Raw genomic sequence first — 26,637 nt, 5'->3', positions numbered from 1 at the left:
TACCCTTTAGTTTACAGTCTAAAGGAGCAGTTGAAAGACAAAATAAAGGGATAAAGATGCTCTGGCAGCGTCAAGATTGGACGGGAATAACTGGAGAACGGCACTTGACAATTATGTACATATACATAACAAGGTGAGGCCACTATCGCGACTAGGCGTGACGCCATTTGAATTGCTAGTGGGATGGAAATGTAAAAGTACGTTTCCTTGCCTATGGAGTACGAATTCACCGGAACTGTTGGACCGCACGGATATTTGCGAAAAGGATGCAGCTTCTAAGTTTGAAAGCAAAAAATACGCCGATTCGCGGTGGGGAGCAAAGATATCGCAGTTGGCACAGCAAAAAAGATACAAATCAGACCCAACTTTTTCAGGTATATTTAACAATGATATGTACAAAGCTTATGTATTCAATCTAAACCTTTTTTTCACAAATAGGTACACTGTGATTGCCAGAGACGGCGCAAAAGTGGTGGTACGAAGCGATCGTGGAGTACAATACTCTCGAAACATTCAGGACGTTAAAAAAGTAAGCACATATGTGATAGCAAGTCCAGACCATATAAGCATCCAAAATGAAGACGATGGAGACCATATTCTGTTAGATGCTACAGAGAATACTCCACAGTTCATAAGCAATAATGAGGTGTACGAAGCGCTTTTCCGCGCTACAAACCGAAAATATAAATGATGAGAAACACAATGACAGAGCACGGCCTAAGCGAATTATAAAAAAAACCCAAAAGGTTTAAAGACATCCCAGACAACCATTTTACACTTATATCACAATCCATGATCGCATTGTGCGTACATTCATGCGTGAACATTAAATCGCAAAAGGTGCTTCAAATGCGCCATATGCGTGCAAAAGTGGAAGCGATATATATGCATTATGAAAAAAAGTTCTACCATATGAGATGTAAAAAATAAGTTTATGCGAATTATGCACTACATGTCGAGCAATTTAAATACTCATTGCGACTTTTAAACCTCATATTTGCGATACAAAGGAACAGTATAAACGAATTACCTTAGCAATATATGCGATGTGTGTCAGTTATAATTACGATTTTTTTGGTTGTTATATACGATTTACACCGTATTTCTTTTCAGTGCCAAAAACGAAAAAAAAATTAGTTCCAAAACCACCCAGTCAAAAAGGGCAAGTTGCTGGCTAACGGGGGCTATTTGCCAACTCGGATACGCTAATTGCCCTTCAATTTTCCAGCAAATTGCTGGCAATTAGGGGGCTATTTCAAATGCAACATTTGGGCGATTTGCCGCCGTCATTTTTTTGCCGCCCAACCCGCCCTTAAATCGCCCAGGGAACGCGCCATTTAATCGCCCCTAACAGCCTTATATGAAAAATTACAAATAATACTTATTTTCGGATTCATTATCTACTCACATAAACTTATCACTACACTAGGTAATCACCACCAAACTATAGGAAGAATCAATGGTGAAATTGGCATTGCACATCAAAACTTACCACAATCTGACTTTTATTAAGAGCTTAGGTCAGAGATCTTGTTCCACTATTTTTACACACGATTCCACAATTTCCCACATTCGTCGGCTAAATGAAGTGCACTAGACAAACAAAATACAAGCGAGAACACGCCAATTGTTTAAAAAAAATATTTTAAGCTTAAGCCAAACATGAACCGCCATGTTTGAAAAACGCAAAAACAACTAAGTCCTTTTCAGCCGCCAGAATATTTGTTTAAGTGTTGAAATCGCCTTTAAATCGCATTCGCAAATTGCATTTGTTCCTAGGGCAATTAGCACAGGCGAGTTGAGTCAAACGTCAAACTGTTTAAATCGCCTGACCATGTTCGTCCGCATTTTTTTATGACCGGGCAATATTGTTCATAACAGTTTTTGCAACCGGCTGAGACGGTTGTGCCTCCAGGTGGAGGGTTTTGTTCTCGAGAGAGCGACGGAGTGCGAGACGCTGTATGCGTTTTTGTGGAAGAGAGAGACCAGTTTGTTAAGTGTGAGTCGATAGTTGATACGTCGGAGGCGTGGTCAACGGCATCCTCGACAAGTGGTGTTTTGACAGCAAACCGCGGGTAGACGAATTTGCCTACCGCGGTGGCTGAAATCGACAGTGATCGTGCCTGTACACACAGAAAAAATATATTGTATTGGTGTCGTCGGGCAATTCTAATCGACGAGAGGGGAAGCGTCACAGGTAGAGCCATTTGCTCTATTTATCTACCGCAGAAGCGGTACGACGATTAAGGAAAACAAGTGGCACCGAAAAGTGCCGCATCGACAGTGGAGTTTTCGCAGCAAGCCACAGGTAACCACATTTGTCTACCGCGGTGGTGGAAACGGAGAGAGCGCGCTTGTGGTGGTGATACAGACGAGCAGCTTAACCGGAGAGAGTTTTGAAGTGTTGCAGGTAGGCCTATTTCTCTACTGAAGAAGCAACGCGATGGAGAACGACAGCAAGCATCACATTGTCAAACAACGGGCGCCGAGTTTACTACGTAACACACGAGGTGTGTTCTATCGGTGTTTTCGTCACCTCAGATAACAAGTATATTTTTCATTCCTTTTTGTGATATTTTTTCTTGCTAGGTAAAATGGATGACGAGATAACAAGTAACAAACCCTCTCCCTAAGCCTTCTGCTGAAAATGTAAACCCGATTAGAATTTAAATTTACCCAGAGTCGTCAACGGGACCATGGATTGTATCTATTAGGCGTAAAGTAAACTCGCTAAATATCATCCAAATTTCGAAAGATTTGACTTCGCGATTCTCGGATGTAAAAGAGATCATCAAAGTTAATAAAGATAAAATACGCATTGTCGTTGGTAGTCTCAAACAAGCCAATGCAATTGCTTCTTGTGCGCTTTTTACGCGTGAATATATAGCGTATATTCCTTTAAAGGAAATTGATAGGGTCATCACAGAATCGAGTTTGACTGTTGATGACTTAATTAAGCATGGGGTTGGTCGTTTCAAAGACACCATACTTAAAGACGTAAAGATACTTGAATGCAAGCAATTGCATTCAGTATCACACGAAGGAGATAAAAAAGTTTATCGACTGTCTGACTCGTTTCGAGTGACTTTCGCTGGATCTGCGCTGCCAAACTATGTCATTATCGATAAGATTCGTCTCCCTGTTCGCCTTTTTATCCCTCGTGTAATGAATTGCCTTAATTGTAAACAGCTTGGCAACACAGCCACTTACTGTTCCAATAAGGCACGGTGTGGCAAATGTCAAGAGGATACATCCAATGAAAATTCAGAAAAATGTTTAATGTGCGGAGAAAACTCGCATGAGCTCCTTGCATGCCCCATTTATAAATTGCGCGAGGATAAAATTAAACGATCCTTGAAGGAGAGGTCTAAGCGCTCCTATGCAGAAATGTTGAAAAATACTACCCCTAAACCCATCTTCTTAGAAAACACTTACACATCTCTATTTTCGGAACAGTCTGACTCTGACGGAGCGTGCGAAGGTACATCATTTGCTTTACCCGGAAATTCCAGAAAAGAAAACAGTCTTCTTTTCTCAAACTGCCAAGAAAGGGCCTTAAAATTTATCCACCAATAGATAAACTGCGCCCAAAACCGAAAAATTCCGATTCAAATTCAAAAACAATTCCGCCCGGTTTTGGTAATGTACAATCCAAACAGAACACCATTACTGGAAATAATAAAATTTCGACTTCCTTTGAGCCTCAGCCGGGGGTAGGATTATTGAAATTTTCTGAAATTGTTGATTGGATTTTTAAAGCATTCAATATTTCTGAACCACTAAAGAGTATACTTTCAGCTTTCCTCCCAACAATTAGAACATTTTTAGAGCAGCTGATTGCTCAATGGCCCATCCTTGCAGCAATTATATCTTTCGATGGATAATTCAACTCCTAAGCTGAAAGACTCCATCACTGTTTTACAATGGAATTGCAGAAGTATCATACCAAAAATTGATTCCTTAAAAATTTTACTGCATAATTTAAAATGCGATGCTTTTGCTCTATGTGAAACATGGCTTACCTCAAACATTAATTTCAACTTAAATGATTTCAACATTATTCGTCTAGACCGAGACACCCCGTATGGAGGAGTGCTTCTAGGAATTAAAAAGTTCTATTCTTTCTATAGAATTACCATCCCCATGATTGCTGGCATTGAGGCTGTAGCAGTCCAAACGAATATTAAAGGCAAAGACATGTCTATCGCTTCTATATATATATATATATATATATATATATATATATATATATATATATATATATATATATATATATATATATATATATATATATATATATATATATATATATATATATATATATACCTCCCAAAGTTCAAATTGGACAACGTCAAATTTTTGAGGTAGTGGAATCCATGGCTGCTCCGCGTCTGATACTGGGAGACTTCAACTCGCACGGTGTGTTGTGGGGTTCCCTCTACAATGATAATCGATCCTCTTTGATATACAATGTTTGTGACGAATTTAATATGACAGTTTTAAATACTGGCGAAACAACACGCATCCCCAGACCTGCTGCACGTCCAAGTGCATTAGATCTGTCTCTGTGCTCGACATCACTTCGGTTAGATTGCACGTGGAAGGTTGTACCTGATCCTCACGGTAGCGATCATTTGCCAATCGTTGTTTCAATTAACAGTGAATTAGGCCTCACGAATTCAATCAATGTTCCTTATGACTTAACACGAAATATTGATTGGAAAACATACGAAACATTAATTTCCACTTCTCTTGCTTCGACGGAAGAGCTACCCCTACCGAAGAATATGAATTCCTAGCGGGTTTAATTATAGAAGCAGCAGAACAAGCCCAAACGAAATGCAATCCTGGAATGACAATAAATAGACGCCCCCCTAATCCTTGGTGGGACAAAGAGTGCTCTGATGCATATGAAGCTAAACAAGTTACCTACAAAGATATTATGAAACAGAAAGGGGGTATACGTAACAACTTTGAAAATTATTTTATTTTGCAAAACAAATTTGACAGTATACGTCGTGCCAAAAAGTCTAGTTATTGGAAACGCTTCGATGATGGCTTGTCAAGAGAAACATCAATGAGTACTCTTTGGAACACAGCCAGAAGAATGAGGAATCGAAACGTGACTAATGAAAGCGAAGATTTTTCGAATCGTTGGATATTTAATTTTGCCAAGAAAATTTGTCCAGATTCTGCTCCTGCGCAGAAAATCATTCACGATGCTCCCACAAGTAACGATTTCATGGATTCGCCTTTGACAATGATGGAATTTTCAATTGCACTCCTCTCATGCAACAATAATGCTCCGGGACTAGACAGAATTAAACTCAACTTGGTGAAGAATCTGCCTGACCTAGCAAAAAGACGCTTGTTGAAGTTATTCAACAAGTTTCTTGAGCAGAACATTGTCCCGCGTGACTGGATACAAGTGAGAGTTATCGCCATTCGAAAACCGGGAAAACCAGCCTCCGATCATAACTCGTATCGACCGATTAAATGCTATCGTGCATCAGGAAATTGTTGGAAAAAATTATCCTTCGACGTATCGACAATTGGGTTGAGGCGAACGGCTTGCTCTCAGATACCCAGTTTGGTTTTCAGAGAGGAAAGGAAACGAATGATTGCCTGGCGCTACTTTCGTCAGAAATCCAACTAGCTTACGCAAAAAAAAGAACAAATGGCGTCTGTGTTCTTAGACATAAAAGGAGCATTCGACTCAGTCTCCATTGATGTTCTCTCGGAGAACCTACATCAATGTGGTCTTTCACCGATATTAAATAATTATTTATAAAATTTATTGCCAGAAAAGCACATGCATTTTTCATATGGCGATTTGGCGACACTCAGAATAAGTTACTTGGGCCTCACACAAGGCTCTTGTCTAAGCCCCCTTCTCTATAATTTTTACGTAAATGACATTGATAATTGTATTGTCAGCCCATGCACTCTAAGACAACTTGCAGATGATGGTGTGGTTTCTGCCACAGGACCAAAAGCTATAAATTTACAACAACCATTGCAAGATACCTTGGATAATTTATCAATTTGTGCTTTAAAGCTGGGCATCGATTTCTCTACGGAGAAAACAGAGTTGGTCGTTTTCTCAAGGAAGCGTGATCCAGCTCAGCTTCAGCTTCAGTTGATTGGTAGAACGATAGCCCAAGTCCTGATTTTTAAATACCTTGGAATTTGGTTCGATTCTAAAGGCACATGGGGAGGCCACATTAGGTATCTAATAACGAAATGCCAACAAAGGATAAATTTTCTGCGATCATGGTGGGGTTCTCATCCAAGTGACATGATAAGATTGTATCAAACAACAATACTTTCAGTAATGGAATATGGGTGCATCTGTTTCCGTTCAGCTGCGAACACTCACATTATTAAACTGGAACGGATACAGTATCGTTGTTTACGAATCGCCTTAGGTTGCATGCAGTCGACCCATACGATGAGTCTTGAAGTACTAGCGGGAGTTCTTACTTTAAAAGACCGATTCTGGGATCTCTCCTCTCGTTTACTTATTCGATGTGAGGTTATGAACCCACTGGTAATTGAAAATTTTGAAAGACTTGTCGAGCTTCAACCCCAAACCAGATTCATGACAATGTATTTCAATCACATGTCACAAGAAATAACGCTTGCTAGGTATGTTCCCACATACGTCAATATACTAGATACTCCTGAATCCACTTTATTCTTCGACACATCCATGCAAGCAGAGATTCGTGGAATTCCGGATCATCTACGCTCGCGGGTGATCGCTAAAATATTCACAAGTAAACATCAACACATAGACTGCCTTAAAATGTTTTACACTGATGGGTCACGAATCAGTGGGGCCACTGGTTTCGGTATTTTCAACAATAATTTTTCAATTTCTCTCAAACTTGCAGAACCCGCCTCTGTTTATATAGCGGAACTAGCAGCAGTTCACTATAGTTTGCAAATAATTAATACTTTACCCCCGAACCATTACTTAATCCTCACTGATAGTCTCAGCACAATTGCAGCTCTACGCTCAAAGAGGATTGACAATCACGATCCATTCTTTTTGGGGAAGATACGAGAATCTCTGAGTTACCTAACAAGAAAATGTTATAAATTTACCGTAGTGTGGCTCCCCGCCCATTGCTCTATTGCGGGCAATGAGAAAGCTGATAATTTAGCGAAGATTGGTGCACTAGATGATGAAATATATGAAAGACCCATCGCTTACAATGAATTTCATAGCGCTTCTCGACAGAGGACACTTGCTAGTTGGCAAACATCTTGGGACAATGGAGATATGGGACGATGGCTACACTCAATTATCCCTAAAGTATCAACGAAGGCATGGTTCAAAGGATTGGATGTATATCGGGACTTCATCCGTGTGATGTCTAGGCTCATGTCCAATCATTATACTTCAGATGCGCATCTCCGTCGTATTGGGCTCGCTGACGGTAATCATTGTACTTGTGGATAGGGGTTATCACGACATCGACCATGTTATTTAGTCCTGCACTGAATATCGTGAAACCAGATCACAATTAGTAGATTCTTTACAAGTCCGAGGAAGACCAATCCATGTTCCTGTTAGAGACATCCTGGCGTATCGCGATCCTCTATACATGGAACTTATCTATCATTTTCTAAAAACAGCGTCTGTCAAATTTTAATTAAATTCATCTCCTCATACTCTCATCCAAGGCTAATCATTCACCAATTAAAGTGTCCTAGAATATTCAGTTTTAAAGTTTAGACAATAACAGAAAAAAAGTAAATAAATACAACCGAAAATACTAGATCATTATGAAATACAACAATGTAAGGAAAAAAGCAAACAATAAAGTGATTTCAGTGTTAGTCTTAGAAAAATTACTAGTATAGTTAAAATTTAAAATTAAAATTTTGTAACGTGCTATGTAAAAAAAGAAACTGGCGTAAAAAGCTTTTGCAAATGCCGTATCAAATAAACGCATGAAAAAAAACCAATATTACTATCCATGGCATGGTTTTCTTGTCATTACTTTGGAGGCTGTGCACACAATATTTTTGTATTTGTTCCTCTTATATCCGACATATTTAGTCTTCCTCCAAGACTCGAACCTTGAACTTCTTAGTCGCCAAGCGGCACTCTCTTCTCTGATATATCTCCTACTTATCAGAAATGTCGGTTTTTGGCGATGACATTCTTCTTTCATCATATATTTAACCAAATTATTTCGCATAACCGCAATTTACTTTCGGATGTCATTACGTGATATAATTTGCTACTTTGTGCGAGGAAAATATTGCTTATATATGCATATGTTTGATCACGATATATCGCTTAATTCCAATTTAATTGTATCTCATATCGCGAGTTAATTTGAAATTTTTTACAGGCAGACACATTACTTACATACATCACAGCATGGTTACCAACTCTCTTTAGACTGAATAATGCTAATCAAGACTAAATTATCTGGTGAAATTGAGTACTTAATATTCTGGTTAACATAAACTTTGAATTTATAGTCAATAACCATTCATGCATGTGCTATCTTAAATGGGTATAAGCAATATTTCCTCACAAAATTTGCTGAAATCAATATATTCTCTCGATAGGGCACGTCATTAACCCTTAAATGCGCAATGTTGTTTTAAAACAACATTGCGAAAACCATATTAAAATTATCAGAGTAACGTATCAATGCTGAGAGACAATTTTCAGAAAATATGAAAAAATTGCTTTGTGCCTTTAAGGGTTAACTGAACTAATTCGTGTATTTGGTAAGTTGTGCTCAACCATAGTTATAATAGTGTTATTATTTTGTTATGCTCTTCTGATCGGGTCTGCATTCATACGTCAAAGAGGCCAAACCAAACAAAAGACTTGAAAAATTATTGCTTCAATTTTCAAGAAAATCTAAAGATCCCGTAAATCTATAAAGGTAAGTTCAAAATATATGTAGATTTATGCAAAAATACAAAATTTAATAAAGATTTAAATTGATTCATAGATGTTTATTGTTGCACCATTTTTCGAAAAGAAACAACTACGTGTTCTTGCTGTTCCGGTTTCGTGAGTTCGTAACGGATTTTTGATGTGACCGAAACTTTCTTCCAACTAAAAGCTGGACAAACAAAGAACGGAAGGGTGCTACAAAGAAAAACATGGTTATAGTGGGTAGAAAATATAAAAGCCTGTAAGCAGCAGAAGACTTACCAAAGCAAGAAGTATCCGACATCGAAAACAAACGAAATTCGTAAAGCTTAAACTGCTGATTCACGGATATAGCACTGTACTAGCGATATGACCATTTATACCTTTTGTCGTGGATTTTAGACAACCATGTTTACCGTTAAAATTTATCACACCTTTGAAGAAAGAACCAGCAGGAGAGTGACAAAATAAAACAATGTGTTCTGACTGCAACATGATTACCATTAATCACCAACCCATGCTCTAAAATAGGTAGTAGCTCATCTATAAATGGATTTAGAAAGTAGCCATTTTGGTTTTGCTGGTTCCATAATATATTCCTATGGCCATAGGGGGAATTATAGGAAACTCGTGTACCTTGAAGAGATTTTTTTAGTTTTTAGCACTACTTTTGTGAACTGGTGAATCATTCATGTTAATAGTCGACGATATTGACAAAGGTCGGTCAAGCTATGCTTTATTTAAGTAGTTTTCAAATCGGTGCCAATATTGTCTATTTCCCGACATTTCTACTATGCGTATGTTCCTAGGGGTCTTTCTTACAGTCGATATTTTCAAATTTATTTATTTATTTATTTATCGCGCACATCAACAGGCCGCACTCGGCCCCAATGATGGAAACTTAAACTAATTACATCTAAAAAACTGCAGGAATCAATTTCTTAATGATATCCGAGATAAATGAAAGTCGAACAGGTGCGACACACGATTGAAGAAGCGTTGTAGTCCCGTGATAGCGGCATTAGCTGTTTGAATAATTCGTCGAAACGGCACTCTCAGAAGAACGTTTCCGCGTAACGTTCTGGACCTTACTTGGATGTTGACTCGCTCTGGTAAATCTGGAGAATCGATGCGTCCTGAAAGAAGATCAGAGATGAATAAGGCTCTTGCAATTTTTCTACGACGCTGAAGGGTATCGAGCTGGATGAGTTGACACCGACTCTCGTAACTTGGTAGACGAACAGAATCGCGCCAAGGCAGGCGTCGAAGAGCATACCGTATAAATTTTCGTTGAACGTCTTCAATTCGATCGCTACTGTTCATGTAATTCGGATTCCAGACTGTCGAACAATACTCCAGCGTTGAGCGCACTAAAGAGCAGTATAGGCTTTTGAGACAATAGATGTCTGTAAAGGATTTAGCCGTACGGAAAATGAAGCCCAGGCTTCGCGATGCTTTACCAACAACATACGAATGATTCTTAAATGTAAGTTTCGAATCTAACAGCACTCCAAGATCCTTAACGAAGCTCACCCGGGAAACAAGAGCTCCAGACAAGTTATATTCAAATTCAATGGGATCTTTTTTTCTGGAGAACGATATCACAGAACATTTCGCCGGATTCAGAATCATTCGGTTGTTTTCACACCATTTGCTGAAAATGTCAAATTGCTGCTGCAAATATAGTGCGTCCGTTCGACTCCTAATTCTGTTGAAAATTTTTAGATCATCTGCATACGACAACCGTGGCCCTTTCAGCTGAAATTTTACATCGTTGAACAGTTTGGAGTATGCATCACCTATGTTCATACTGAGCTGACGGCCAACGAGATAGGATTGGAACCATCGCAGGAGTGATCCACTGAAGCCAAGTTTTTCCAATTTAGCGATTGCGATATCGTGATTGATTTTGTCGAAAGCTGCAGATAAGTCAGTATATATAACATCAGTTTGTTGATTCGCATCGAACCCTTCGACACAAAAGCGGTTAGAGATGGTAGATTCGTCGACGTCGATCGATTCGGCATGCATCCGTGTTGGTCTTTAGAAATATATTCCTTACAGTGAAAAAACACTGATCGATTCGGCATGCATCCGTGTTGGTCTTTAGAAATATATTCCTTACAGTGAAAAAACACTGACTGCACCGCGACTAACTCAAAGAGCTTGGAAATGGCACAGAGCGCAGACATTCCTTGATAATTGTCAATGTTTCTCTTATCACCTTTTCATAATGGTACGAGCATTACTCGGCAGATTCCAGTTCTAGTGGGAGCTGAGCATTCCTACAATAGATTTCACTGCGGTTTGAGTGATGTGGAACTCCGTGAACTAGTACCGAATGTCAGCAGCAAGATTCGTCTTGTCAGCTGCAAATGTTTGCCTTGTAAATAATCATGCAATATTGAATATAAATAAGTATTATGGCTGCTATTTTGAATAACAACCCGATGTTCATTAACAATGGCTGAAAACAATGTTCGTAGATACTTTAAGTAACTTTCGTACTGATTTTTAGTGGAAAGCACTGTATTCTGCTTTCCATCAAGTTCGGGGTTTTCAATTGGGTCATTAAACTATATACACCAAATTCTTTTTTTGCACGGGGGATGCGTTCCGTGCAAAAAAAAACCGTGTAAAAAAAATCCGTGTTATTTCGAGAAACCGTGCAAAAAAAGTCCGTGCTATTTCGAGAAACCGTGTAAAAAAAATCCGTGTTATTTTGAGAAACCGTGCAAAAAAAATCCGTGCTATTTTGAGAAACCGTGCAAAAAAAAACCGTGTTATTTTGAGAGACCGTGTAAAAAAAATCTGATTTTTTTTATTAACAGGTATTTGGTTATCGTATTTAACAATGAATACTGTTGGACATTTTAAATGCACAAAGGCTGTCAATGTGCCCAGTAGAAGTTTTTTAATTTTTCGAAAAGGTTTTTTTAGGAAAAATGTAAGTTTTTTATTCGTTAAAAGAAGTCATTGTCCGGTATTGGTAAGAAACATTGTTCGATTCTGGGACAACAATATCAAAATTGTCATTTTTTGCGATTTTTTCATGTACATGGTTATTTTCTCATTAAAAGAATTTTCATGACAAGTAAAAAAAAATCATTTTGATACAAAGACTCTCTTGCGCAATTGAAATGTCAGAAATTGTCAATTTTCAACGGCCTATTGATTGGCTTTTACTTAATTAAATACTTTTTCCTGATAAGAGGCAGCATTTGCCATTTTGCAATGTTGACAGACCCCTCCTTTGCAACTAAAATTTCCAAAACTGCACTTTGATGAAAAATTCTTTCCTGAAAAGCTGAAAATTCGCTATTTTACATTTATCGAATTTAGTTTTTTTAACGACTGCAACCTGTGCCTGGGTGGATATCGGTCCGTCCCGCGAGGCAAACTTTGCAAAATCGTACGAAATGGCGACTATCTGCCAATTAAGCACCGTTCTTTAGGAGGACGATAAAGTTTTGTGCATGTGTGTCTCAAAAAGTGCGATGTCCTCTAATTTGTCTAATTCTGAAAAATTTTCTCCTGTCAGTGCGTTTGAGTCGTCTATATCTATACTAAACCAATTTAGAATTAGAACCGCCTTTTGTCTTGTTCCTGTTCTTTTCTTTCGTCTCCTAGGTCTGAAGCGGATCAATCTATTAATAAATATGATAAAAGATGCCAGCAGTATTGGTCCTTATTCGCAAATACTTTATTCACTACAACTGTGCTATATATCTTCTCGATCTTATAACAGAATTTGAAAATCTCTGTTCTAAATAGTCGATATTGGTAGTTATCATGATGTACCAATAAGCTAGAGTAGTGACAATATTTTTCAGTTCCACAGATACAATCTCCCTTTATTGGATACTTCAGAGTTATTCGCATCTGCTCTCGGAGACCACCAATCCTCCAAACACATTTCAACCCCTGAACATTCAACTCGAGCATATCACACCGAGGAAGCGATTTGTTATTTCCAAGAACCAAAGCTCGAGTGAAACAATCAACATTCTCGTAGGTGCCAGTCCTGCACATCTTCTTGGAACCAGCTAACATATCCAAGCTCGATAGCTAGCAGAAGTCACATATATCTCCACCCAAACGAAGTGATCAATTCGCTTTTAAGTAGGACCACTCATCTACAAACCAGTCATGAACACATCCGTACCAACGAGAATGGATCATACCAGACGAAGGCCACAGGTTCAACACCAACTTGTCCCATCTCAGTAAAAAATAGACTTGTGCCTGTTCCTAACTCTTTGAAAGCTCTATTTAATCAGAGATCACTAATTGGTTGATAAAAAGAAACATCAGTCGTTATCTACTCAGACCAAACAATACGTATTGCGTATCCCTGCATATTAAAATCTCCGCTATCAGTTTCTAGCTTATCAAACTGAACAAGCAAAATTAATATACTTTGTGTAGTGGCACTTACCGGGGGAACTTGGCCATATACCAATTGCTCCATTGCCAATGCGATGTGATATATGAACCGGAATATTATTTGATGATATCTAAAAAGCATACAATCCTATAAAAACCATTGCCCAACATTATGGATTTTCAACTACCATAACTTGAATTTTGAATAATAACTCAATTCCTAAAATTGAAAAATACGCGATTTTTACACATTGGCAGATCATCCCCATTTGCATTGCAAATATCCAATGCCATTTATTTTCAGCTGCTGTTACTAAATGCCTATTAAAAATATTTTTTTGCACGGTTTTCGAAATAACACGGATTTTTTTGCACGGTTTCTCGAAATAACACAGATTTTTTTGCACGGTTTCTCAAAATAACACGGATTTTTTTTGCACGGTTTCTCAAAATAACACGAATTTTTTTTGCACGGTTTCTCGAAATAACACGGATTTTTTTTACACGGTTTCTCGAAATAGCACGGATTTTTTTTGCACGGTTTTTTTTCACGGGATGATCAAATCATTAAACTGGTATATCGAAATAGGTATTTTATACATAAAAATCGTGTTATTTGGCAAAACCGTGCAAAAAAAATCCGTGCAAAAAAGTGCGTGCAGAAACAGAATCCGGTGTATAGTTTTCCGTTCCATTCGATAAATTTTAGGTCCAATATACATAATATAACATTATTTCAAAAAAAAAAAAATCGTTGTAATACGTAAACACGATTTTTTTGTTTTTTAAAATAAATCTTATGTAAACTTGGCAACCATACATAGGAAAACTGCGGTTGTTTACATCTGGCCTATCAAGACAACACTCGAAATGAAAAAAAAACTATATGCATTGGATGGTGTTTATGTCAAATAAAAATAACCCTGCGGGAAAACCGGGAAATCATGTATTAATTTTTTTCTGACAGGGCATCATTTATCGTGAAATTCGATATGTCAAATGCTTCTGATTGTGTCAAATCCAGACTGTCAACACATTTCTATATTTTAAATTTTAATATTATTTTGACGTTTCTTGAGTTGGAAAAAAATTGTTGCAATCACGAAAATCAGCTTTATCGATGTATGTAATAAAAATAGATTTTTTTTTCTCATGTAATGACCCAATTGTTACATTATTCACAGGTTTAAATTTTGTCTATATCATTGCAGTAATCGCCTGTATGTTCCACTTTTCGAGCTTTTATAAATCGTTTATTATTGAAATAGTCACACATTATTTTATATATCTCACTTTATGCTACAAATGTGAAACAAACTTTAGGAATGGTTGAATTTATTTACACATTTCTACAATGATACAACATATAATCCGACTTCAAGCGATTATTTTTATTGTTATAAACTATCAGTTTGTACGACGTATTACCAAATACAAATATTTGTATTTGGTGTTACCTACACAATACAGTGTGATAAAGGAAACTGTTGGAACTCACGTATATTGATCAGTTTGAGGAATTCTGACGAGTTTCAGCATACATAACATGAATACATCTGCATGGTTATGCGATTCTGTGATATTAATCGCAATAAGTTCTTGTAATATCATTATATGTGAAAAAATATATACATGATCCATACAGATATACGATAATGATTTTAAACAGTTCTTTGTACGATGTAATCCATGCAACTTTATGCGATTTCTGGTTGTTTGGAGTATCATCCCACTTCACTGTTTTTGAGTAGAGAGTAGGAAAAAGGGGCATTGTGGTGTAGTAATAATTAAATTAAAAATAAATTAATTTGTTACTGAAGAAAAATTTGAAATTTGAAATGAAAGTGGTTCTAAATAATATTACCGAAGAAATTCTAATAAGCATCGGTAATCCGTAAGCCAAAGCCGAGGTGTGTCAATGGCATGAATGTTGTTGCTTTGTTTTCATCATCGCTAGCAAATTTGGTATGGACGTTCATCGATTTTTTTCAGTGAAAATTAAAACAAACTGCAGCTCACAATAGAACTTGAGGAGGATGGTCAAATACGGTTTTTGGGTACAATAGTGCGTAGGGAGGAGGACCATCTCACCACGGAATGGACTCCGAAGGATTCAGAAGGCAGATAAAGGGCGAACACGAAATTATTGCGACACATTCAACAGGGCATAACTTTTTTATCATTGGGTAAAAATCAACCAAATTTTGCACACTTTCTCATTGATGTGTATTGTTTACATGCTGTCAAACTCGAAGTTGTGTTTTTCGATTCAACGAAAATGGAGGTGAACCAACGCGAGTCGAGAGAACAAATTCTTTCCAAACACCTGGAATTTCTTGATCTGTCGCACCGGCAGTTGGGAAAAATGTTGAACATTCACCATTCAACCGTCTCCAGAGTGTGGAAGCGGTTCCAGGAGCGGTTGACGTTGGACCACGGCAAAAGAGCTGGAAGAAAGCCGGGACCGGAGAACAAAAGATGAAGCGGATGATTAAAGCAAATCCCAACGTCTCAAGCCGTTATTTGGCCAAAAAGATCGGCATGTCGCAGAGCTACGTCCAGAATGCAATGAAGAGAGCTGGACATGTATGTAGTCCAGGGTACAGGTACAGAACTTCCCAAACCGCGATGAGCGGCAACAATCTACGGCTAAAACTCGGGCACGGAAGCTCTACGAGAAGATGCTGACAAAATATGGCTGCTGTGTGATGGACGACGAAACGTATATAAAAGCCGATTTTAAGCAAATTCCGGGGTTGGAGTTTTTCACCGGCAAGAGCAAGTTCTATGTGGACGACAAATTTAAGAAGAAGAAAATGTCGAAGTTCGCCTCCAAATATCTCATTTGGTAGGCCATCTGCTCTTGCGGACTGAGGAGTGAGCCTTTCGTGACAAAGGGCACAGTAAATGGCGAGATCTACAAATCTGAGTGCCTCGAGAAGCGCCTTTAGCCGTTCTTGCAGCAGCACGACGAAGCTCCGCTATTTTGGCCAGATTTGGCATCATGCCACTATTCTAAAAGTGTCCTGGTGTGGTATGAGGCCAATTCTGTCCATTTTGTTCCAAAAGACATGAATCCGCCAAACTGTCCGGAGCTGCGCCCGGTGGAGCAGTACTGGGCAATGATGAAGCGGGAACTTCGGAAGAGCAAGAAGACAGTCAAAGACGAGAAGGACATGTTAAGAAAATGGAAAAAAAACTGAGAAACTGGTACCGGATGACACTGTAAAGACTTTGATGAAGGGCATCAAGCGAAAATGCGTTCTAGCAAATTTGGTATGGACGGTCATCGATTTTTTTCCGTGAAAATTAAAACAAACTGCAGTTCACAATAGAACTTGAGGAGGATGGTCAAATACGGTTTTTGGATACAATAGTGCGTAGGGAGGAGGACCATCTCACCACGGAATGGACTCCGAAGGATTCAGAAGGCAGATATTTACTTAGACTATTATTCCTCCAGTCCATGTAACCATAAGAAGCGATAGTATTAGTTGATAGGGCATTGAAACTAAGTAAAGTATATTATCGTCCAAATGCTCTAGAAGTTGTGAAACAAATACTCACTAATATTAATTACCCAGTTTCATTCTGCAACAAGATTATTAAAGAACGAACACACAATGTACAATACTCTTGAACCTAAAAACACTGATGTGATAATGAAATTTGTTTCGGCACCATATATACCGGGTCTGGGGGAAAAATAGCCCGGTATTTATCACAGCATAACATAAAACTAGCTTTTAAACCATTGACAAAATTAAAGACACGGTACAGAGTAAGCTTAAGGACAGAATAGAAAAAGATCGTCGAACTAATGTTGTTTACGAAATACCATGCGGTGTCTGTACAGATAAGACATACATTGGACAAACAAATCAGTTTTACAAAAACGTTTGGAACAGCATAAAAACGATATAAAAAAGCGTAGGAAGTACGGGGAACATAGCGTAGGAAGTACGGGGAACATACAATCAATGAAGACTACCTTTTTTATTTTAAAAATGCTAAAATATTGGACGAGGTACCTAGGACTGATACCCGGTTGATAGTGGAAATGTTCCAAATAAAAATTAAAGGCGAGTCGAACACGTTTAATCTACAACGGAATTCTATTAAGTTTAGGTCTGCATACAACGGCTTAATAGAGAAGCTAAAGAGCACTGTGCGTCCGAAGATAGTACCAACGGAGATTGAGTGTATAAGACAAGACAGCAGTTGAAAATGTGATTGTTCATTGTTTAGATGTTGTTAGCATGTAAGCGATGTTGTTTAAATTTGTGTTTAGTGTTAGATTTTAACAAATATTATGCTTTAGTAAGCCGCTGAGGATGACTGAACATGTTAGTAGGTCGAAACGTCCGGTAAAATGCAGTTTGTTTTAATTTTCACCGAAAAAAATCGATGACCGTCCATACCAACGGCATGAATGCTAAAATTTCCTGAGGGAAGTCAGTCCGCTCAAACTATTGGCCAGCCAGTTTGATGGTATGCGACACGCGTGGTTGTCATGGGCAACCATCAGAACATGAGACCGAACAGCTATAAAGTCTGTGTAATGCCCAAAGAGGCAAAATGCCTACCTTTTCTGCGGCTGTAATTTTTCTGCCTACATTCTCATTTCTCTCTCGATGCTGCTGTCATTCGCTAGTGCAGGACGCCCAGCGCTGTACGGCTGCCTGTGTGCAAAGCAGTAACATGACAAAAAACTACTGTCCCCAGTACAGCCACCAGACGCGAGCGGTACAGCTTCTCTTTGCTTATTTTACATTTTTTAATATTTTCAATCTTTTTAATATTTTTATTCAAAAATGACGACAATGAAGGCGGCTCATTTACGCCACGGCCGGCATCAACGCTTTCGTGTGCGGGCCTCTCCCTTTGACTATGCAGAGAAAAATGTACAAAGCGAGAGAACAAACTTTACTACGCCACACTCTCACCGAGCAGTCGGAGTACAGCAGCAAAACAAAAATGTATTCAACTGCTGTACGGGAAAATGTACTCGATTTGGCTACCGTTCTGGCAAGAGCTGTAGTGATACGTCGCTGTAGCGGGCTGTACGGCTTGTGCAAATGTAAATATACCGAAAAAAATGTAGTTTATCGGTACCTTTGGCATCCCTGGTAATGCCCAAGCTCATTCTACATTCGGACGGCGAAGCGAACGCGACAACTCTCCCAACCCCAAAGGACAGCGCGAGAAAATCGAGCTAGATTGCGCACTTAGGAGCAGCAACCATCAAGAGGTGAATAGTAGGCGACAGCAGTTCGCAGGAACTAGCGCGCCCGTTTCAGTTGCTAGGAGCAACCACCCTCGAGCGACCGACATGAGACCGACGCGGAGCAATTCACGGGAAGCAGCGTGCCCTTCGCGGTTGCTAGGAGCAACCAAACGATTTCCAGCGACGCGCATTCCAGTACGCGGGAAAAAGCATACCTTCAGCGGTTGCTAGGAGCAACCGACCGAGCAAACAAGCGATTACCAGCGACGCGCAGCATTTCACGGGAAGCAGCGTGCCCTTCGCGGTTGCTAGGAGCAACCGACCGAGCAACCAAGCGATTACCAGCGACGCACAGGAATTTACGGGAAGCAGAGTGACCTTCGCGGTTGCTAAGAACAACCGGCCAAACAATCAAACGATTTCCAGCGACGCGCATTCCAGTACGCGGGAAAAAGCATACCTTCCGCGGTGACTTTCGAGTGTGCAAACGAACTGCTTACCACTGGGTAGCCAGCCAAAAAATTTGAAATTTTCTTTAAGAAATTTAAATTTGTAATTTTCCTTCAGAACCCCATGGTTCCCACATAGGCCCTCTTCTTTTATTTTTGTACATAAATGACATTACATTTATACTCCAACATCTTAAAGTGCTTATATATGCAGATGACATGAAACTTTTCATGGAAATAAGTAATGTCAAAGACACTGAAATATTCCAAAACGAAATCAATCAATTCCACACGTGTTGTAGCAAAAGTCTACTCCAACTTAACGTAAAGAAATCCAACTCAATAACCTTCAGCGAAAAAAAATATTCAAAGGTTCCCATAGACATACACAGGCATGAACTTGTAGAAAAATGCAAAATTGTACGAGATGTAGGCGTAATCTTAGATTCCAAGCTCTGAATCTGAACTTACCCGTAGAAATAATGTATAGTTTATAAGTAAATATTGTAAAACCATTCTATGTAGTCTACATACGCTTGACGAAAAATAAAAATTAAAATGAATGAAAAATGATTATTCTCAACTCTCTTTCTCTCTCTCCTCTCTCTCTCTCTCTCTCTCTCTCTCTCTCTCTCTCTCTCTCTCTCTCTCTCTCTCTCTCTCTCTCTCTTTCTCTCTCTCTCTCTCCCTCTCTCTCCCTCTCTCTCCCTCTCTCTCTCCCTCTCGCTCTCCCTCTCTCTTATTCTCTCTTTCTCTCACTTCGCAATCGTATGCGTTGTGATGCGGAACGAGGTGTGATGATCTAAATCATCTTTGTTAGAGCGTTAAAGGCCGACGATATTTAATGAGATTAAGGCGCGTACGCGCGGGGTAGTGAGCGAATTTTCCATACCTTGGGTACATGGGGTCCCATTCGAGAACTAACAATTTTAGATACACACATTTAAAAGTAATTTATTTTTGTGCTGCAAAATTCTCGATTCACAAGCTTTACATCACTCAGTTCTATCACCCTTTTTCTAATATATGTTACTCTAGGGTAACAGCTGAGACGAGACATGCGAATAGCAAAATATCTATCGTTTAATGCAGCCAGTTCATTAAAACTGTGTGATACAGAAAGAGAGGCCATGTGAGACGAACAATAGAATGAACATAAATAAAGAAAAAGAAAACATCTATCCGTAAGTCCCGTCCCAGATGTTACCTTATTCCTCAAGTAGTCGCGTCGTTATCTACATCTAGGCGACTTCCACACTAAGATGATTCCGCTAAAAGTTCTTATCGATCTACCTTGCGTGATTTTCGGAGGATTAAGCATTCAACTTTTTGTATATCGACCCTATTACATAAATGTAATCTTGTGGTTTAGTAATGCTCTATTCCTATTACCATGTTTATTACAGAGATATACCATGTGGGCCTATCTACAGCACCCGTTAACATATTTCAACAGTATTCAGAATGTAGCTACTAGTAGCCACTGTGTTCCAGGTAATGCATCTCAGTAAATCAGCAGGCACACATTTATTAAATGTTTTAAAATAGAATAATTTATAGAATCCTACGTATGTGAAAATATGTGCATACATTTTTTTATTCATTGTAGTAAGATGACCAGTCCTGTAAAATCGCATTCTTTATTATTTTAGGCATCAACATTATTATTATTAATTGAGGCAAACTATGTTCGATGAATTCAATAAAAAAAAAATATTTTTATATTTTTTTTGTCTAAATTACTTTTTGTTTCTTTATTACTAGAAGTGAATGACGTCGAACTGATAAAATCGTCATTTCCTTAATTAACTTCACGTTCAATTTAAACATTGAGTCTCATAGGGCGTAGAGACTCCTCAGATGATCTACAATTTGGTCAACCTATCTTGCTCGTTGCGCACGTCTCCTTATTGTATTTGTCTAATTCGTTTTAAGAACCATCTCAATCAACTAGTCGTACGGTACGCTTATAATATGTCTACTAATGGATCCCCATCATTTAGTTTTTTTTTCAATAGATTTGTCCATTGGTGGTGTGATGAAGAGTTGAATATATATATATATATATATATATATATATATATATATATATATATATATATATATATATATATATATATATATATATATATATATATATATATATATATATATATATATATATATATATATATATATATATATATATATATATATATATATATATATATATATATATATATATATATATATATATATATATATATATATATATCTTTTTTTTTGTTTTTTTTTTTCGAGAGTTGTCCTACTGGAGCTGAAACGCTAGGTTCTCGGAAGGGCTCCCCGTCAGAATCACATTCTACAATTTGCAGACGAGATAAGCAATGTCGCCCCCTAAAACACTGTTTTAGACCAATTGTAGCGGGCCGTGATTCTGAATATGATATTCATTGTACGGTTCAGGTAAATGCGGGCGTAGGGACTCGCGATCGCGTGTAGCATCGCGAAAAGCTCGAGCATTTGTACGTTAACGTGTTCGATCGCGTGTGCGTTTGTATGTCGCGTGTGTTAACGTGTATGTAACTTCGCGTGTATAAATTATATTTTATAACCGTGTGCCTTTCGCATATTCGCGTGTGTTCGTGGATAATCGCGCGCGGACCGTGAATCTAATACTTTGGTACTATTTTTGGTGTACGGCTAAAAGAGTGAGATCTACCATATCACTAGAGTTCCCGGTGATGTCGCCATGGAACGTGTTGTCTAGTGGATATGAGTTTTATTTTTTGAGTGGTCCTACTGAATGTATGGACCTAAGTTATTAGGACAGAGAGTAATAGTTTCCGGACGTGACAGATTCATGAGCGCGCGAAAACGGACGTTTGCAGGTTCGTGTTTGAGACATAATTTGAAACTTCGTGAGTGCTAAAACGTTCTCCTTATTACGGGAGTGTTATTAAGTTTGCGCGATCGCGAACGTAGGTGTGCGTTGTTAATCGCGAAGGGCTTAAGCGTTCGTATGTTAACGTGTTTATCACGTGTGCTCGCGCTCATGTGACTTCGCGTGTACAAGACTGGATTTTGTAACCTTGTGGCATTTCCTATATACGCGTGCGTTCTTGGATGGTCACGCGGACCTTCATTCTGATAGTTTTCGGTGAACAATTCACATTCAGGCAGGGAGTAAGTTACCCCATACCACTAGAGTCCTCGGTCATGTCGCCATGCAACGTGGTATCCAGTGGATATGAGAGCTTTCTTTTTTTAATTGATCCATTTGAAGGCATGTACCTAGTCTGCTGATATCAAGGACAGAAACATCCCGAAGTGACCGATTCATGATCGTGCGAGTGCGGGAGTTTTTAGGTTCACGCTTGAGACCGTGTTTGAAAATTTATAGGAGCTGAGACATTCACTTTATCACCGGGATGTTTTCACATTTACGAGATCGCGGGTGCCGGGTGTAGGTGCCGGGGATGGTCGCGAAGGGCTCAAGCATTTGTATATTAACGTGTTTGTCACGTGTATGTGACTTCGCATGTATAATCTTGATTTTATAATGATGTTGCGTGTATTCTTGCTTGATCGCGAGCGGAACATGAATCTGATGCTTAATGTTTATTGTATAGTAGAGATGGTAGTGCGTTTCCCATATCACTTGAGTCCCAGGTCATGTCACCATGGAACGTGTTGTTTAATTAATATTAGCGTCACTTTTTAATTGGTTCAACGGAAAACATTAGTCCATACTGCTAGGACCGACTAGGTAAGACTTCCGGACGTGACCGTTTCATGATCGCGCAAGTGGTGGGTTAATGTTTGAGACCGCGTTTGGAAGTTTAAAGATGCTACGTTTACTTAACTACCGGGGTGTTTTCATGTAGGCGAAATCGCGGGCGTAAGTTTGTGTGGATTATTGCAATTGCATGGTCGCGTTTGTAGCTAGGTTTGTGTTATCGCGAAGGCCACGAGCGTTTGTACCTATATGAGTATAGATAGCGTATAGTAGAGATATACTAATAAAAGGAATCATAACATGCTGAATAAAGAAAAAAGATGCAAAGAGCTTGACTAAAAGTGTATAAATTGAACAATAATATTTTGGTATACATCAATAATAGAAAAGCAAACTAATAGATGTACAGAAAAAACACATGAAACATGCAATCAAGTTCGCCTAAATGCAGCAAAGGTAGAATATTGATCATTAACGACAATTACATGCTGTTAGACTTTCATCATACTATGCTGGCCGGGAATGGATGACTCACGTTGGTCGTTAAATTCAAAGTACCCTAATTTATCCGACCCGACTTTCCCGAATGAATAAAACCAAATGCTTAGATTGATCACCAGAAGTATTAGCCACTATTCTAGCATATACATCAGTTCTGCATCCATTCCCTGACCTAACTGTCACAAATACTCAGACGAATACATATATAGATAGACATACGACTAGCACATAACAGTTGTACACTAGTACGAAAAACTACGAATATTACAAAGCTACAACTAATAGGTTTTTTCTTATTCTACTTTATTAAATTAATTTAAATATTAAATGTATATATAGTATATATGTAAATATGGTATAGTATATGCACGATGACCAAGTCGACCGATAAATGGACACACAATGACTCCCTCTGTGAGCCCCGTCGACGAATACCACCAATAGAACAATATTTGCAAACACGGCACAAAGCAAAAGTCAATCCACGCCAATCCGCCAGTCGGCCACGCCATCGCACATAGAAAAAGTGGTTTAGCGTTGGTATGCGCAGGTGCAGAGTGTGAAGAAACATATAACATAAAAAAGCGCACAAACCCTCTCGGTCTCCCCGATGCACCACTATCGAGGCGTAATGCAATAACCATCTTAAAGCATTTGTCTGTCAGATGTTCTGTAGGACTGATGCACTCAATATGTTTGAAGATGTTTGCAATACCGTCAAACCCCTAAACCTTGGGGAGGGATAGGGGAGAGTGAGGACACTTGATCCTTGGGGATATTTGATTCCCTGGCCATATCTCCTAATCTATACGCATAAAGTTATCACAATATAAAAAGAAAATGAAAAATTTGGTCGTTTAAGATGTTTAAAAAACAAATCTGATGTATTACATTTGGTTTGAAAAAGTTGTATAATATTTTACAAAATATGTGTTTAAATCCATCTCGAAGATCTTTTCACAAATTGTTTGAACGGTTGTATGAGATCGTCGAACTAATTATTTATGAATATTTTCAAGTACGATTACTTTCTAAGGGCTTTTGCCTAGAAAAACACGTTTTTCGAATAAAAAGTTTCACTACACAAACAAAAAAATTAATTTTGTTTATCTTATACAACAGGTATCTTTGATCCCTGTAACACTGGGTATTTTTGATCCCTATCATTAGTTCTCTCAAACACTTTCGAAATGTATAGAAATAGAAAACCAACATTTTCATAACGTGCCTTTCACTATACATTGACCTAAAATGTTTTTTCCCTGAACAAATGATGGTATAAGTTATTGACCGTTGAAAATGACAGAAGGGACCACTTCAATGGAAAATGTATACCGTCATTGAGAGTATTCTAGGAGCACTGTTGATTACTTTGATGGGTTTTGACAAAATACGTATTGCGGTAAATTGAACGTTACATTTGAAAAGGTCCGCGAATATATTATGTCGATTTTGCATGAAGCTGAACTCAGTTTCACGCCTAGCAAATTTTTTCTTAATTGAACCAAAACCGGACTGGGGTCTAATCTGAATTACAGCATTCGTTTTCATCACCGCTGGTATTACGCGAATCTTTTGTTTCTTCGAAAATGACTGTTAGAAAGAACGAAGTAGGTTTTCAAGTAAAAATTATATTAGTAAATCACTTAATTCAATTCCAGTCAGTTGCAATGTAATAGATTTATTTTTGCCCACTGCTCTCTCTTGTTCTTGAATTTGCGGGATCAGATCAGTAGCGGGAACCTTTTTACAGGATGGTTATACGTTATTCCGATCAATTTATCGTTCTACGAACGATGGAGATGTTCTTCAAGCAGTTGTCGCAATTCCTGATGCTTACGATGTCTTCATGTTTTGTGTTCTATCTGCTAACCACAGTAAACGGTTCGATACATATTCCATTCGAAACACTGAGAGCGCTTGTGTCCTTCTAGGACACTAGCATATCGCTAGCCAATGTCATTTCTCCGTGATTCGATAGTTCACATGGCATTTGGTCGTTACACAGGCTTTACTTGACTAGTACAATGATTAAAATGTCAGTTCAATATCTATATACCAGCATACTATTTGGACATAGGAATAGGAATGACATTATACAGAACATTACATGGATTTGATTCAAAAGCTTGTCATAGTAGGGTTACTAGCTACAAAAACAATTACTCTACTATTTAGAACATAACTAACAAGACCTCGCATTGTTTACTCATCTACTAACTCTTGATCAAACTCTGCAGTATTCCGTTGCCAAAATTGAGAACGTGCCTGGCCTGTGGGCACAAAAATATAGAGCTGGTATTTTCAAGATAGTAATCATACGTCTGAGTTCCAACCAAAAACGATTCATAAATTCAGTAGATTCGCTTCACTTGTCTTCTGATGGTGCTATGTGAAGCCTGTCGATGAAGAAAGTTCCGTTTGCGTCGAACCTTGGATAAATAGCTCTACATTGATCTTATTGACACCTAAGTTCACAAATTTCATTGTTTTTTCGTACAACTTAGGCAAAGGAGCGTAGTCGTACGCCATGCTCAGGCACATAATCCATAAGTTGGACAGAAAAAATGGTTTGTGTACCTGTATCCCTTTCTGCAAATATACAAGAGTTCTTCAGCCTAAGGTAACCGAAACATATCGTTCAGCAATGAAAAGTCAGTGATGAAGGTTGAAAACACAAATGATCGTAATATACAATCACAAAAAAAATTCAAAACATTTTTCGTAAATAGTTAAAAGTAATGATGTGTACCAAAAAATTTATTCAATTTATTCGCTAATCTAAATAGCAGCCAAACTTTCATTACTGTAGTCTACCTCATTTGTTTCGATTGATTGTGCCGAATACTTTTAAAAGTCACCTGTTATTTATCGTACAACGTGATAGATGTTGACTTCTTATATTCGAATTATACTCGTGATACCAATTTATCTCCGAAACAGATATACAGTTGAATTATATTCTACCATTACTATTTATGTAAACTACAAAACATTGTGCTTAGTAGAATGTGCAAACAATCAAACACATCGATTCCCTAAAATGTATATAAACCCTTTTCAACTTGCTGCCTATATATAGAAATTGACATCAATGCAAGTCAAGTCATTTGTATCAACAAACATGCGAAACTATTGGGGTTTTTGACACCGGTGTAGTGGAGTGCACTGAAACTGCACCGTTTTTGCGCTTTCTAGCAGAAGTGCAGAAAACTGGGTATGTTCCATTGACACTTCTGCTAGAAAGTGCAAAACCAGTGCAGTCCACTACACCGGTGTCAATCAATCGAAAACTCCATATGACTAGCTGGCCATGAGATATAATTTTATGCAACAAGCTTTCACACTGTGACAATCGATCGATTATGAATGGTCAATTATGCTAGCAGGTGTTCATAGCCATAGCCTTCAATACTTTTTCCGAAATAAAACTTACTCTTAAAGG

General features: G+C 38.3%; 1 protein-coding gene across 4 annotated transcripts in view; it reads left to right on the top strand.

The window, feature by feature from the left end:
* Positions 1-26,637, top strand: part of LOC131684352 (protein ovarian tumor locus-like) — a 1,641,868-nt gene that overhangs the window by 1,353,245 nt on the left and 261,986 nt on the right. For 3 of the 4 annotated variants that reach the window (XR_009304657.1, XR_009304646.1, XM_058967240.1), the window contains exon 8: positions 20,380-20,467. Coding sequence is in view for 2 of the 4 variants with exons in the window: in XM_058967240.1 (XP_058823223.1) it covers positions 20,380-20,467 (88 nt within the window). In the remaining 2 variants the exon portion in view is untranslated. Of the gene's footprint in view, positions 1-20,379; positions 20,663-26,637 lie in introns of those variants that run through there. The other variant, XM_058967324.1, reaches the window with a different exon arrangement.

This window comes from Topomyia yanbarensis, chromosome 1 (assembly GCF_030247195.1).
Source record: "Topomyia yanbarensis strain Yona2022 chromosome 1, ASM3024719v1, whole genome shotgun sequence".
NCBI classification, from domain to species: Eukaryota; Metazoa; Arthropoda; class Insecta; order Diptera; family Culicidae; genus Topomyia; species Topomyia yanbarensis.
This window is presented reverse-complemented; position numbering and strand designations above follow the sequence as displayed.